At 45.0% G+C, this 14,458-nt stretch overlaps 1 protein-coding gene across 6 annotated transcripts in view; it reads left to right on the plus strand.

Annotated features, from left to right (window-relative positions):
* The window catches only part of LOC109875592 (septin-4), a 77,256-nt gene extending 63,127 nt beyond the window's left edge, over positions 1-14,129 (plus strand). For 3 of the 6 annotated variants that reach the window (XM_020467951.2, XM_020467952.2, XM_020467953.2), the window contains 9 exons: positions 6,129-6,312; positions 6,402-6,525; positions 6,921-7,055; positions 7,751-7,868; positions 8,118-8,219; positions 8,712-8,808; positions 10,293-10,455; positions 10,574-10,673; positions 12,274-14,129. In XM_020467951.2, coding sequence (XP_020323540.1) covers positions 6,129-6,312; positions 6,402-6,525; positions 6,921-7,055; positions 7,751-7,868; positions 8,118-8,219; positions 8,712-8,808; positions 10,293-10,455; positions 10,574-10,673; positions 12,274-12,342 — 1,092 coding nt within the window. In that variant the 3' untranslated portion in view covers positions 12,343-14,129. Of the gene's footprint in view, positions 1-1,207; positions 1,490-5,338; positions 5,696-6,128; positions 6,313-6,401; positions 6,526-6,920; positions 7,056-7,750; positions 7,869-8,117; positions 8,220-8,711; positions 8,809-10,292; positions 10,456-10,573; positions 10,674-12,273 lie in introns of those variants that run through there. The other 3 variants (XM_031795771.1, XM_020467948.2, XM_031795772.1) reach the window with 3 other exon arrangements.
* The last annotated feature ends 329 nt before the right edge of the window (positions 14,130-14,458 follow it).

The raw sequence follows: 14,458 nt of genomic DNA on the forward strand, positions 1-14,458 counted from the left end.
TCTCATACAGTGTACCACAGGTGAGGTACCACAGGTGAGGTACTGCAGGAGAACTGGTGAGTTATTGTCCTGAAGAGGATTGCTTTTAAATTGAGTCTGGTGAGGTCTTTTTAAAATTTGAGTCTTGTTGGTGTACAAGTTTGGATTGTTGTTTAATAATTGATTACAAAGACTGCATTTTCTACTTGCTTCCAAGTGGTGGATTCTCTGCAGTTCAAGTGAGGGGAAGACATGTTCTTCAAGTTTTTAAATGGTGGAGCAGAGTAGTTTTCACAATCTGACAAATATTCTCACTTGTGTGCCAAGTAAAAAAATGAGAAAAAAAATGTTGATCTGAGAAGCATTCCACACACATCTCTGCTCCAGAGTTGACAGTGTTGATTATTGTTGACCAGGGACGCTGTTAATTGGATCACACTGTGGGTCGTCCATGTTAGGCAGTAGATTGGACATTGATCCATCGTGTGGTTTGGTCAGAGCAAAGCATGTCAGTGGTCCTCTAATCTGAGAAACTATTAATTTACTCTCCTCTCTGTCCTCTCTGCCACTTATCTCCCAATCCCTGTTTAATTAAAACTGTGAGGATGACATCAAAAACCTGGTTGGGATGACTTGGAAATCCTTTTTGGGAGAACACTGATACAAACTCGTAGAAGAACCTTGCAAGGCCTTGCTCTGAACTCTGAGTGTTAGTAGGTGTGTGCTTTTGTTTTAATTTTCAGTAAAGACATTTCAACTCTCTACACGATGCAACGGCAGCCAGATCAGTTAATTTCATCTGCTTCAGTAACAGTGCATTGTTAGATCTCCCCTGAATGGGAAGATATCAGAATCAGTTAAACTAAGTGCAGCTGGACAAATAAACAACATTAGGCTATGAGTGGAATGGCCAGACAGAATAGATCCCTGCACACACCAAAATTATTTCTGGACATTGCTGAAACAATTCATTCCACGCACCACTCTGAATGCAACTCAATCACCCGGTGTGCTACTCCAGTGGACAGCCATGTTGCTTACTCTGGCATCCAACAGCCATGTCATTTCCTATGGCTGGATCCAGACTACTCACTCATTGTTATTTTAATTTGAGTTATTTTAATTTGAGTTATTTAATCATTTCGTGATTTGTTTTATTTGTTTGTTTTTCTTTCAACCCTTTTTGTACTGGTCCGTTCTACACAAAATGCCATCACGCAACGCTATCCTGTTGTCACGCCAACCTACCCTTCCACGCCCTCCTTCACCATTTCCCATTCCTTGTTCTGATTGGTCCTTCCAATTCTTACTTCCCTGTTGGCCCTGCTCCTTGCCTCGCCCTTTTCCACTCCAAATGCATGTTCCTTCCTGGTTGGAGATGGCAGAGTGTACTATAGCCCCAGTAGCAATGGAGGACAGTGACCATGAGGCTCACTCATCATCAGATGACCTGGACTCCGCCCCGCCATCCCCTGACCACACCAGGGACCACCACCATGAGCCCGAACAGGTACCAGTGACCAGACATGGTCTGGGTCAAAGAATATGTCAAATACTTTCCAGATATTTGAGCTGCTGTGCTTGATTTGGTGACACAGTGAATGGAACAAATGGAATAGTCCAAAAAGGTCAAAATTCCAAGTGCACCTCAAATACTTTTAAGTATTTTCCATATTTCTATTGGTCTCTTAGTGACCCCCCCCCCTTTAAACCCAATCCCCTGTTGTCACACACAACACAGGGATGTTGTTGTGGCAGGAGGTTTCATACTGCTGTGCTCCATATGTACAGTGGAACCACAATCAGCCCTCTGTCGGCATGCAGAGATGATCTCCTGTTATCCTGAGAGCCATGTGGAAGGACAATCTAAGATTCATACATACCAAGGACTGGCAACAATGTACTTGAAAATTGTAATTTAATTGTCCACATGCTTTAGACCTCCTTTGTAGTTCACTAGTTTACTTTGTAGTTTACTTTATAGTTCACTAGTTTACTTCCTGTTTGAACCAGTTATTTGCACAAAAAAGTTGAGTTGGTTACTATTGATCCAAAGAAAGTAGGCCCAATAGGCTGTGTGTCTGTTCACAGGAGCTTAAACTTGGAAGAACACCAATGTATCATCATGACTGTGTCCTCTCCAGATTAGCTCTCAAAACGTATCACTATTGAGCAGAGATATGGGCCGATAACTCCAGTTTACTCTGATTGCTATGGTTCCCCTAGAGCTAAATCACTCTGGATAAGAGCGTCTGCTAAATTACTAAAATGTACAGTCGGAAGTTATTCAGACCCTTCCCTTTTTTCACATTTTGTTATGTTCCAGCCTTATTCTAAAATGTATTAAGTCATTTTCCCCCGTCATCAATTTACACACAATACCCCATAACAAAACGAAAACACATTGTTAGACATTTTTGCAAATGTATTAAAAATAAAAAACAGATACCTTATTTACATAAGTATTCAGACGCTTTGCTATGAGACTCAAAATTGAGCTCAGGTGCATCCTGTTTCCTTTGATCATCCTTGATGTTTCTACAATTTGATTGGAGTCCCCCTGTGGTAAATTAAATTGATTGGACATGATTTGTAAAGGCACACATCTGTCTATATGAGGTCCCATCGTTGACTGTGCACGTCAGAGTAAAAACCAAGCCATGAGATCGAATGAATTGTCCATAGAGCTCCGAGACAGGATTGTGTTGAGGCACAGATCTGGGGAAGGGTACCAGTATTGTAGGTTCTAAGTACACAGTGGCCTCAATAATTCTTAAATGGAAGACGTTTGGAACCAGCAAGACTCTTCCTACAGCTGGCCGTCCGGCCAAACTGGGCAATCGAGGGAGAAGGGCCTTAGTCACGGAGGTGACCAAGAACCCAATGGTCACTCTGACAGAGCTCCAGAGTTCCTCTGTGGAGATGGGAGAAACTTCCAGGACAACCATCTCCGCAGCTCTCCTTCATGGTAGGTTGGCCAGACTGAAGCCACTCCTCACTAAAAGGCACAAGACAGCCAGCTTGGAGTTTGCCAAAAGGAACCTAAACGACTCTGACCATGAGAAACATGATTCTCTGGTCTGATGAAACCAAGATTGAACTCTTTGGCCTGAATGCCAAACGTCACATCTGGAAGAAACCTGGCACCATCCCTACGGTGAAGAATGGAGGTGGCAGCATCATGCTGTGGGGATGTTTTTCAGCAGCAGGGACTGGGAGACTAGTCTGGATCAAGGGACAGATAAACAGAGAAAAGTACAGAGATCCTTGATGAAAACCTGCTCCAGAGCTCTCAGGACCTAAGACTGGGGAGAAGTTTCACCTTCCAACAGGACAAAGACCCTAAGCACACAGCCAATATAACGCAGAAGTGGATTTGGGACAAATCTCTGAATGTCCTTGAGTGGCCCAGCCAGATCCCGGACATGAACCTGATCGAACATCTCTGGAGAGACCTGAAAATAGCTGTGCAGCGACGCTCTCCATCCAACCCTACTGAGCTTGAGAGGATCTGCAGAGAAGAAGGGGAGAAACTCTCCAAATACAGGTGTGCCAGGCTTGTAGCATCATACGCAAGAAGACTTGAGGCTGTAATCACTGCCGAAGGTGCTTCAACAAAGTACTGAGTAAAGGGTCTGAATACTTATGTAAATGTCAAATGGAAGTTTTTATTTTAAATTTCAAAACAGTTTTTGCTTTGTCATTGTGGGGTATTCTGTGTAGACTGAAAAAGGCTTTAACGTAGCAATAGTCAAGGGGTCTGAATACTTCCCGTCTGCACTGTAAATGTAAAATAGCCTCTTGGCCTTCTCAATACACTGTAATATTCATAGTGGTGCAGGCTGGGGATTCTTTACACAAACTGGGGCAGAAAGGGCATGCGTGGCTGTGGTAACTTGAGCATCAGCCCTAAGGACATGAGCACCAATCTGCATCCCAAATGGCATCCTATTCTTTATACAGTGTACTTCTTTTGACCAGGACCCATAGGGAATAGGGTGCCATTTGGGATGGAACACTCGTCTCTAGTCTGAGAACTCCAGGGAGGGATATCCCTTTACAGTTTCAACTACATGCAGAGGCTCTGCCTTTGTTGGTGTCATGAATTGTAGGTATTGTCATCGGGGAAGGTAGATGGTTTGGGAATAAAATAACATGTAGGTGTGATTGACAGGTTTAGGTAGATTTGAAAATGAGTGCTGTTACTAATCACCACAAACTGATCAGTCATTGTGTAAATGACATTTTGAGGTGACATGTTTAACACCAATAGATTTTTATCAGGTTTCCTCTGTCTACCAGTATGTGTTGAGTGACACACCCATATGAATAGATGATGTCATGTTTGAGTCCTTGTTGATGTCATAAGAAGGTGTGTGTGTTCATGACTGTTTGCGTTTGAAGCTGTATGACACCATATACCACAGCAATTTATTTGAGCAGTCTTCTAGTAATCAGGGTTCATTAATCATTTAGAGGTTCATTTCCTTTAGCTCTACTCAATCATATCATATTTTGTTGTGTAACCTGTTAAATGGTTGCCTCCACTCTTTATCATCCACGTGGCTACAGTACTGTACCTTCTATTGAATTGTGATGTACCAGCTTACGTCCCAAAATGCAGCCTATTCCCTATGTAGTGCACTACTTTTTTAGACAATAGGGTGCCACCCAGACTCCAGAGTCTACCATACCAAGGCTGAAGCTGCTGAGCAGGGAGAATCTTTCCAGCCAGCTGCCAGCTGCCACGGCACCCAGGAAAAGTAGCTGCTGCTTCAGCAACAACTAATGGGGATCCTAATAAAATACTAATACTCAAATGATGCGTTATCTATAGAGGACACAAAAGGTTCTTTTTTTGGCGCCCTATATTGTATTGGACAGAGTGAGTGTTCTCTCGCGTCAGAATCAGAGGGTGTGCTTGTTATCAGTTTGATGGCCATCCGAGATCTCTTCTTCCTCTGCATTCCTCCCATCAGCACAAATAGTTACCCTCCCCTCTTACGTTGTTAACCTTGTAGCTTCTCTGGTGCTCTCCAGTGAAACAGACAGTCGCTATCTTCTTTCCTCGCTGTCTCTTAGTGTAAATCTTCTCTAAACCCTAGAGAACTAGGCCTATCTTGCACTTAATGATTTCTTAGGTTGTTTCTCTCCATCAAAACATTCAGTGTCTATAACCACTGCATTTTCTTCTTTTTTCCTGTTGATCCTTATGTTGCCTCTGTTACCTTTGCTCCTTGTTTTCCTTCCGATCTATATTAACCCTCCCTCCTGCTCCGACCTTTACTCCTCTCCATCCATTCTTCTCTGCATCACCTCTCCCACCCACCTGCACCGCTCCCTGGCCCCTCCCCCTTAGCACTCAAGCCCTTACAAGGATGATTCTGAAGACTCTGAGTTGGAGAACATCATGCAACAAGACCCCCACCACAGCGGGGACCACCCTCACCCGCCTCTGGGCGGCTATGAGCACAGCCCCGACCATGAGCACTCCCACCCGGTGGACAGGGAGGCAGAGGGTGGCGACACCCCAGGGACGCCTACCTTTTTGCGGCCCCCCACGGCAGGTGGCAGGGCCCAGTCAGACAACCAGGGCGTAGGGAGGCTGCAGTTGGGTGGATGTGGGATGGTGGATCACTATGACATGCAGTCTCCCCTCAGTCCCACCAGGCCCAAGAGCCCCTGGGGCCGCTTTGATCCCTACGACTTTCCAGAGGTAAACTTCAGGCCAGGGGGACCGTTTAGGGTGTAGAGACCAGAGGCAATACTATGGGCAATGTGGGTTGGGTTATCAGCCCTCCAGTCCAAAGAGGCTGGGCTTTAGCCTCAGAGGAGCACTAGCAGCAGGTTCAGGCCATTTCCAGTGATGTTTACTTGGAAACTTTGGTTGTGTGTCTGGCAGATTACTCAGTTTGTGGATTTCGCTTTGAAACTGATGTTGGTTAAAGATGGCATTGTGTTCTGGTGTGTTGACAATGGCTTCATTCAATACCCTACATCTGTTGAAAATACTTTAGGTTTGAAGACATGTATTTATGTGTGGTAGGTGTTGCCTTTTTATTTAGAATGATTACTGTAACTCGCAAATGTGCCGCCACCAGAGGTGAGCGACGTGTTTAAATAGGCGTCTGTTTCTCTTGCTTTCACAGGACCAAGACAAGGACTATGTGGGCTTTGCCACACTGCCAAACCAGGTGCACCGTAAGTCTGTCAAGAAGGGCTTTGACTTCACCCTGATGGTAGCAGGGGAGTCTGGTCTGGGCAAGTCCACCCTGGTCAACAGCCTCTTCCTCACAGACCTCTACAAGGACAGGAAGCTACTCAACGCTGAGGGTAAGGTGGCCATTTTGGTGTCTCATCTTATGAATGAATGAATGATATAAATGGCCAGCTGCTAAGGAAATGTGTGTTTTTAACCCCAGAGCGGATCACTCAGACAGTGGAGATCACTAAACACACAGTGGACATTGAGGAGAAGGGCGTCAAGCTGAAGCTCACCATCGTAGACACCCCTGGCTTTGGAGACGCTGTCAATAACACTGAATGGTATATGTCAAACATCCTTCTTTGGTGTCAGGAAACCATGAAACAACTCAATTCCGATTATGATCCTAAGGCAGAGCTGAGTAAGTTCGAGGTATTGAGTTGATCTTAACCTTTGGATATACGCGGTAGTCTTCAATACAGTCGTAAACCTTTTTTGCTATTAGGCTTTGTATTGTTACATGAAGCAGTATGAGGTTCAGTTGCAGTATAGCTCAGTGTACAGTAAGGGAATGACTGTCTGCATTGCCTCAGTGCTGGTGTGTCTCTGTGTCTCCCCCACCGGCCTAGCGTGAAGTCAGTGGGTTAGGGTTGGTATGGTTAGTGGTTGTAGGGTGGCTGTCTCTGCAGTATTGCCTCAGTGCTGGTGTGTCTCTGTGTCTCCCCCACCGCCCTAGCTGGAAGTCAGTGGCGGACTACATCGACCAGCAGTTTGAGCAGTACTTCAGGGACGAGAGTGGACTGAACAGGAAGAACATCCAGGATAACAGAGTTCACTGCTGCCTCTACTTCATCTCTCCCTTCGGACACGGGTACGTCAGCTACGACATGTTGTCTCTGTCTCAATACTCTTTAAATGGAGTCCTTCTATTGAGACAGACATATTGGCTGTGTCTCAATACTCTTAGAATTGTTTATTTTCCCCTTCTACCTTCCTTCCTTGAGTACCACCGAGAGGGTTTCCACTATGCACCATGTTCCATGCATTCTAAATGCATTGTGGTTTCTGTGGAATCTAGAACCACCCTGCTCTGCTGCCTCCAGGGAAATGTGCATCTGGTGCAGTGCTAAACGTTCTATCCATTTTGAGGGGCAGATGCTGCAGTACTGAACTTTCTCTCCAATTGTCGGTGTAAATGCTGATGCAGTACTTTTGTCTGAGCATACCGTCTGTTTTACACCACTGTGTTCATTGAAAGGAAACATCTTGAGCACCATCATTAGCGCTTAAGCACTGCTGCAAACCTGTAATAAGGAAACAACTCCCTCTGCTGACCAATATTAGATACTACTACAATCCTTGAAAATATGGGTTATGAGGATTACCGTAATTATCTCTTAACCATATCCAAGTTTTGTCAGTGTTGTCTATGGCCATCTTTCCACATGTACAGTGTGTTTTTTTGGTTTTCTCAGTGCTGACTTGTTGTCCCTAATTCTAAGTTGCTCTGGTAACTTACTCTGCGAAATCACTAAAAATGTATGTCATGTCTTGTATCTGTCTCAGCCTGAGGCCTCTGGATGTGGAGTTTATGAAGGCCCTTCATGAGAAGGTCAACATTGTGCCAATCCTGGCCAAGGCCGATACACTCACACCCACCGAGGTCAAGAAAAAGAAATTCAAGGTAAGTCCTCTCTAACTGGCTTTTCTATCTGTGTCTGCTTGTCTGAATACCATGGCTCTGTACAAATAAGAAATGGACAGTGGACATTGGTTTCAGCAAATTTCGGGAAACATATATTTTTATTTCCAGGTGGCCATTTTGATGGATTTGTTTTTGCTCCTTGTTCTTTTGTCCATCCTCAATCCCAGGATTTGAAACAGTAGTTGAATGTTCTTCTCCTCTTCTCTCTGTCCCTCCATCTTCCTGTAGATCCGAGAGGAGATCCAGCAGTATGGGATTAAGATCTACCAGTTCCCAGACTGTGACTCTGATGAGGATGAGGACTTCAAACTGCAGGATCAGGAGCTCAAGGTGAACCACATTTATCCAAACCTCACATCACTAGTTGAGGAAGTATGGCAACCTAAAGGTCACTAGTCATCATAAACAACCTGTCTGCAGTACAGGAAACCCAGATTACATATGTCCATAACCATGTTATTATTGAGCACACAGCCTTAAAGTAATCTGTTTGTGAATTCTATTCATCTCTGTGTGCACCTGTGCATTAGAGGGCAGGCTGTGTCTGTGCAGCCAGGACAGGCCAGAATGTTGTTTTGGTAGATAAATGGTGTCTCAGTGTCTCCCCCTCATAGAACCTTGTCTGTGACCTCAAGTGCCCTGATGGTGTGCTCTGTCCATTCCAAGTAGGGGGGAGAGAGAGATGGAGAAATGGGTAGTTCTGCAATGCAGCATTTTCCACTGACTGCATTACCTCATCATAACCACAGATATATTCCTCCCTCTTTGTACTTTATTCACTTCATTCATATTCACCTCTACTGCTCTCTCTCCCTCCTCCAGGACAGTATACCGTTTGCGGTGATCGGCAGCAACACGGTGGTGGAGGCCAAAGGGAAGAGGGTCCGGGGTCGTCTTTATCCCTGGGGCATCGTGGAAGGTAACCCTGTTACACCATCATTATTTAGTTATTGTGTGTCTGGGTCTTATTATGTTAGGGTTGAACTTGGATGTGGACATGAAGCTAGGGTTAGGGTAGTGGTTGGAGACTAGGGTAGTGGTTGGAGACTGGGGTAGTGGTTGGAGACTAGGGTACTAGGATAGTGGTTGGAGACTAGGGTAGTGGTTGGAGACTAGGGTAGTGGTTGGAGACTAGGGTACTAGGGTAGTGGTTGGAGACTAGGGTACTAGGGTAGTGGTTGGAGACTAGGGTACTAGGGTAGTGGTTGGAGACTAGGGTACTAGGGTAGTGGTTAGAGACTAGGGTACTAGGGTAGTGGTTGGAGACTAGGGTACTAGGGTAGTGGTTGGAGACTAGGGTACTAGGGTAGTGGTTGGAGACTAGGGTACTAGGGTAGTGGTTGGAGACTAGGGTACTAGGGTAGTGGTTGGAGACTGGGGTACTAGGGTAGTGGTTGGAGACTGGGGTACTAGGGTAGTGGTTGGAGACTAGGGTAGTGGTTGGAGACTAGGGTAGTGGTTGGAGACTAGGGTACTAGGAAAGTGGTTGTAGACTAGGGTACTAGGGTAGTGGTTGGAGACTAGGGTGTTGGTTGGAGACTAGGGTACTAGGATAGTGGTTGTAGACTAGGGTACTAGGGTAGTGGTTGGAGACTAGGGTAGTGGTTGGAGACTAGGGTACTAGGGTAGTGGTTGGAGACTAGGGTAGTGGTTGGAGACTAGGGTACTAGGGTAGTGGTTGGAGACTAGGGTACTAGGGTAGTGGTTGGAGACTAGGGTACTAGGGTAGTGGTTGGAGACTAGGGTACTAGGGTAGTGGTTGGAGACTAGGGTACTAGGGTAGTGGTTGGAGACTAGGGTAGTGGTTGGAGACTAGGGTAGTGGTTGGAGACTAGGGTAGTGGTTGGAGACTAGGGTAGTGGTTGGAGACTAGGGTACTAGGATAGTGTTTGTAGACTAGGGTACTAGGGTAGTGGTTGGAGACTAGGGTACTAGGGTAGTGGTTGGAGACTGGGGTTATGGTAGTTGTTGGAGACTGGTGTTATGGTAGTGGTTGGAGACTGGGGTTATGGTAGTGGTTGGAGACTGGGGTTATGGTAGTGGTTGGAGACTGGTGTAGTGGTTGGAGACTGGTGTAGTGGTTGGAGACTGGTGTAGTGGTTGGAGACTGGGGTAGTGGTTGGAGACTGGGGTAGTGGTTGGAGACTGGGGTAGTGGTTGGAGACTGGGGTAGTGGTTAGAGACTGGGGTAGTGGTTGGAGACTGGGGTAGTGGTTGGAGACTGGGGTAGTGGTTGGAGACTGGGGTAGTGGTTGGAGACTGGGGTAGTGGTTGGAGACTGGGGTAGTGGTTGGAGACTACGGTTAGGGTAGTTGAAGAACAGGTTTAGGGTTGACCCGGGATGTGGACATGAAAGGTTTAGGGAAACACTGCCCTAACCTAACACTCTGTTACTCTTGACAGTGGAGAACTCAGCGCACTGTGACTTTGTGAAGCTGAGGAACATGTTGGTGAGGACACACATGCAGGACCTGAAGGATGTGACACGGGAGACCCACTATGAGAACTACAGGGCTCACTGCATTCAGAGCATGACCCGCATGGTGGTGAAGGAACGCAACCGCAAGTACGGACACACACACACGCTCACACACTGCCACTGCTAACATATAGTCACGAACTCTAACAACATATACACCCACATACTGTTAACCATATTGTCTTTCTCCACTCTACTCCCGTAGTAAACTGACCAGGGAGAGCGGCACAGACTTCCCCATCCCTGTGATACCAAGTACCACAGACACAGAGACGGAGAAGCTAATCCGAGAGAAAGACGAAGAGGTACCACGACGACACTCAGACCCAACTCTAGAACCCCACTCTGACCCAGGCCTAGATCCAGGGGCTGAACCTGAGGCCTCCTGAGTCCTCCAGGCTGTCAGTCATACAGTATATACATTCCATCCATACATGCAGGTGCCCCTGAAGACCCCAGGTGTGATGATGTGATTGTGGTCTGGTTTGAGGAAGGGTCAGGGGTTAGGGGTGACAGTCGGCCCCTACAACAGCACCCAGCCCTGGGATGCACATGAACTGTAGGAGAAGACGAGACTAGATCTGAGTACAAATAATGTTGTATATTCAAATACTATTTGAACCCAGGTCTGGCTGTAGAATATCATATGCCAGGTCACATTGCCTGGGTAGAGTAGTGTTGTAGATGGAAAGAAGCCCTGGTTCTCTTCTCCCTGTTTGAGTTTGTCCCTGTCCGAATGCACCATGGTGCCAATTTCATATAATTATTTCTTTATTTAATTTGTTTTTTGATTAAAAGCTGAGGAAGTTCTTTAAGGTTAACACTACCTCAACAAAAATGCCCGTATTCGAAAATGATTTCGAATACGATGCCCTGTGACCCACGTGCGCAACTTGAGTTTTGGCGCAGCTCTTCCATTGATATCAGTGCATCATTTACGCAAAAATCAAGGTAGATTCCCCCCTGAATGACATGAGCCATTAAAAGAATTATACATTATTTTCAGTTTTCCTCATTTTTGGTATGTAACCTTTTCCATTGTTTAAACGTTGTGAACACAAAACACAAAATAATTTCATCCTATTTTGATATGTGTGTGGGATTGGGGGGGATGCTATGCAGGGCAAATGCGTGTCTGCAAGCACCATATCTTTCTCACTCATACTGCATATCACAGTATTGAATTAACAGGCTTTACAGTAGTAATTACGGAAATTAATGTGTGTACTTGACTGAACACACACAGTCACCAGGCTCGTTTACGTGGTCTCCAGACAGAGCGAATGGGGTGCCAAATCGTATCAATCAGTTGTTCTCCACTGGCTTGGTGGTCATTGGATAGGGCTTGGTCATTGGTGCAGTGACGTAGAAGTAATGGGCGTGTTCCAGGCCACCTGGACTGTATACATGAATTAACACACGCATCCATCATTGGGTCACATGGTTTGAAGACAGAATAGACTGGGGTGGCAAATCGTATCGATCAGTTATCTGTCAGCACTTTTGGCTTGGTTATTGGTGCAGTCATGTGGAAGTAATGGTTGTGTTCCAGGCCACCTACATTGCAGTCATGAAATGTTGGCAATCACTACTTCAGCATTTGTAGTGTTCTGAGACGGTCAGATCTGTGCAAATGTGAAAGTAATGTTTAGCATTATAGGAATCCATCAATATGACTTAACAATCTGATAGTCTGGTATGAGGAATCCTATTGATCTGTTGTCACATAGCTGGCTTTGTTGTGATTGGTAGCTCTTGGTTATTGGTGCACTCACATGGAAGTAATACGTTGGTATGAGGTTCTAAACCCTGTGAGCATCTCCCCAGTCCTCACTTCCTTCTGTGGTGTTTTGAATTGCTGCATGTCGAGTGTGTTTGACTGACAATGGCCTCTTCTCTCTACAGTTGCGGCGAATGCAAGAGATGCTCACAAAGATCCAGGAACAGATGCACACGCAGAAGGAGGCCTATTAACCAAGGCTACTACTAGAACCCCTTTCCGCTGTGTAAATATTGGCCCCTTCTTTCCACTACTAGGGTGGGCACCCCTAGTACCACTCTACTCTAGTCCACAAACATTGTCTGCTCCAGCTCATCCAACCCCAACTGCCACCACTCCTCATTTAGTCAATAACCCTCACTATCAGAGACTGATCCAAGACCAGGCATGAGGCATTTACAGACAGGAGGTGGCATGGTGAGAAGTTTCTTCTTCCAACAACATGGAAGCCTTGCATCTCCACACCTGTTGTGGAAACTCTTAACGGTAACAACGGGCACCCCTGTCAGGTGCCATTGAGCACAACACCGGTCCGGACAGCACAGACCTAACCACCTGCTTGTCCTTACAGGGTTATGGCCGGGTCCTGCCTGCCTGCCTTCCACCCATAGTTTATATGTGGTCTTGTCAAAAGATAACTTTTTGCCTTCCAGTTTTGCCGCTAATGTTCCTTGATGTTTCTCCTTAGTGAACTCAAACCCCTGACATTGGTTAAGGGATAGACTGTAGAGCATGTGTTGTCCTGTCCCTCTGCTAGGTGTTTGAAAGTTTATATTGTAACAAGTTTAGATGTGTGGTCTCAACCAACCTAGACAAGGTATGGTTTGAGGGAGGTTGGCTTGCCAGATTTGTATTTTTTTGTCATGCACAATTTTTTCCCAAGAGCATTTTTAAAAGGTCAATAATGGGCATCTTTTTTTTACTATTACAGGATTGCATCTATCACTTGTAATTATTTTATTTGCATTGCTACACAGAATAGCAAGAAATTCCTTGTTGTGGAATGAATGACAAATGTTACTGAAGTAGTGTTGTGTGTTTTTGGACAAATGTATGTTAATAGGGCTAATTAGTTTCCTTCATGTTTCCAGTTCTAGCATGCTCAAATCTGGGTTGTTCGTTCTTGTATATAACTGACAAAGGAAACCCACTACTTACAGTTCTGATATCTGTAATGATAGTTTCCTGGAATATTGTTGACTTGCAGCGCTCCAGGGTCGTGTTCAGGGTCTTGTTAAAACTTTCTGCAGCGAAAACCAAAATGTGTGTTCTTCGAACGGGATTCAATCTGATAATAGACATTGTGACTTTTAAAGGCAATTTCAGATTGAGCTGACATGCACATTTACGTGATAGGATCTCCGCAAACGTGGGGAACATTGTCTTTTAAAACCCGAGATCGGACTGAATCCTGGCCCGAATGGACAAGTTCAGGCAGTAACTCCCCGTAGAATTATATATTTTTTTACTGAACACGACCCAAAAGGAGAAAAGAGCAGGCTTGAGCTACTTAAGTGCCAGTCAAGAGACGCTGGCCTGGGGACCAAGCAGACAGGACAAGCCCCTTATTCTGCCGGATGTCAGGGGTTAGAGAATGACCTGATCGCCTCGTATCTTATAGAAGTGTCTGACATAGCAAGCCTTCATTCATGGGTTGATGTACTCCGTAGACTTGATGTTGATTGTGGACAGTAAGTATGCACCTATTCTTTTGAAGTACATATGTTTGAGTGGATGGTTTTATTATGCAGTCAAAACAAGAAATCATATTATTATTAAGGTATTTTCAACTTCCACGTTTCCCCACAATAATTTGTAGTTTTGTTATAAGATGAATAGTTGTGTATTTATTTTCCTCGGGTGCAAATATGAGGTCATTCACAAGGAACAAGTCATGAGATAAAAAGATACATGTTTTGGATTGTATGAATATGCCAGAAAAATTAATGTTTCAATGAGAATAAAATATTTCAGATCTGTATTTCTCTTTGTAAGCAACATTGATTATATTTTTTATTTACCCTCCTCCCCGCCATCAACGCTTAGATTCACCTAGAGACCCAGTCCAAAATTTGCAAGGGCAGGACATTTTCCCCCATTTTTGTTTTATAAGAATGTCCTTTTTGGAATATTTATCTAATAAATAACTTTGGCCGTGATTCATTTCAATCTCAGATTTGGACAATGCGCCAATTAAGCCGACATATGCAGCATTTACTGTGAATATGGGCTCTGCTAACGAGGGAACTTGCATTTTGGACAAAACGTGCTCGTATTGAACCCGGGCCTTTATAAAGTAATTTGAGGAAG

Source organism: Oncorhynchus kisutch, linkage group LG18 (genome assembly GCF_002021735.2).
Source record: "Oncorhynchus kisutch isolate 150728-3 linkage group LG18, Okis_V2, whole genome shotgun sequence".
Taxonomy (NCBI): domain Eukaryota; kingdom Metazoa; phylum Chordata; class Actinopteri; order Salmoniformes; family Salmonidae; genus Oncorhynchus; species Oncorhynchus kisutch.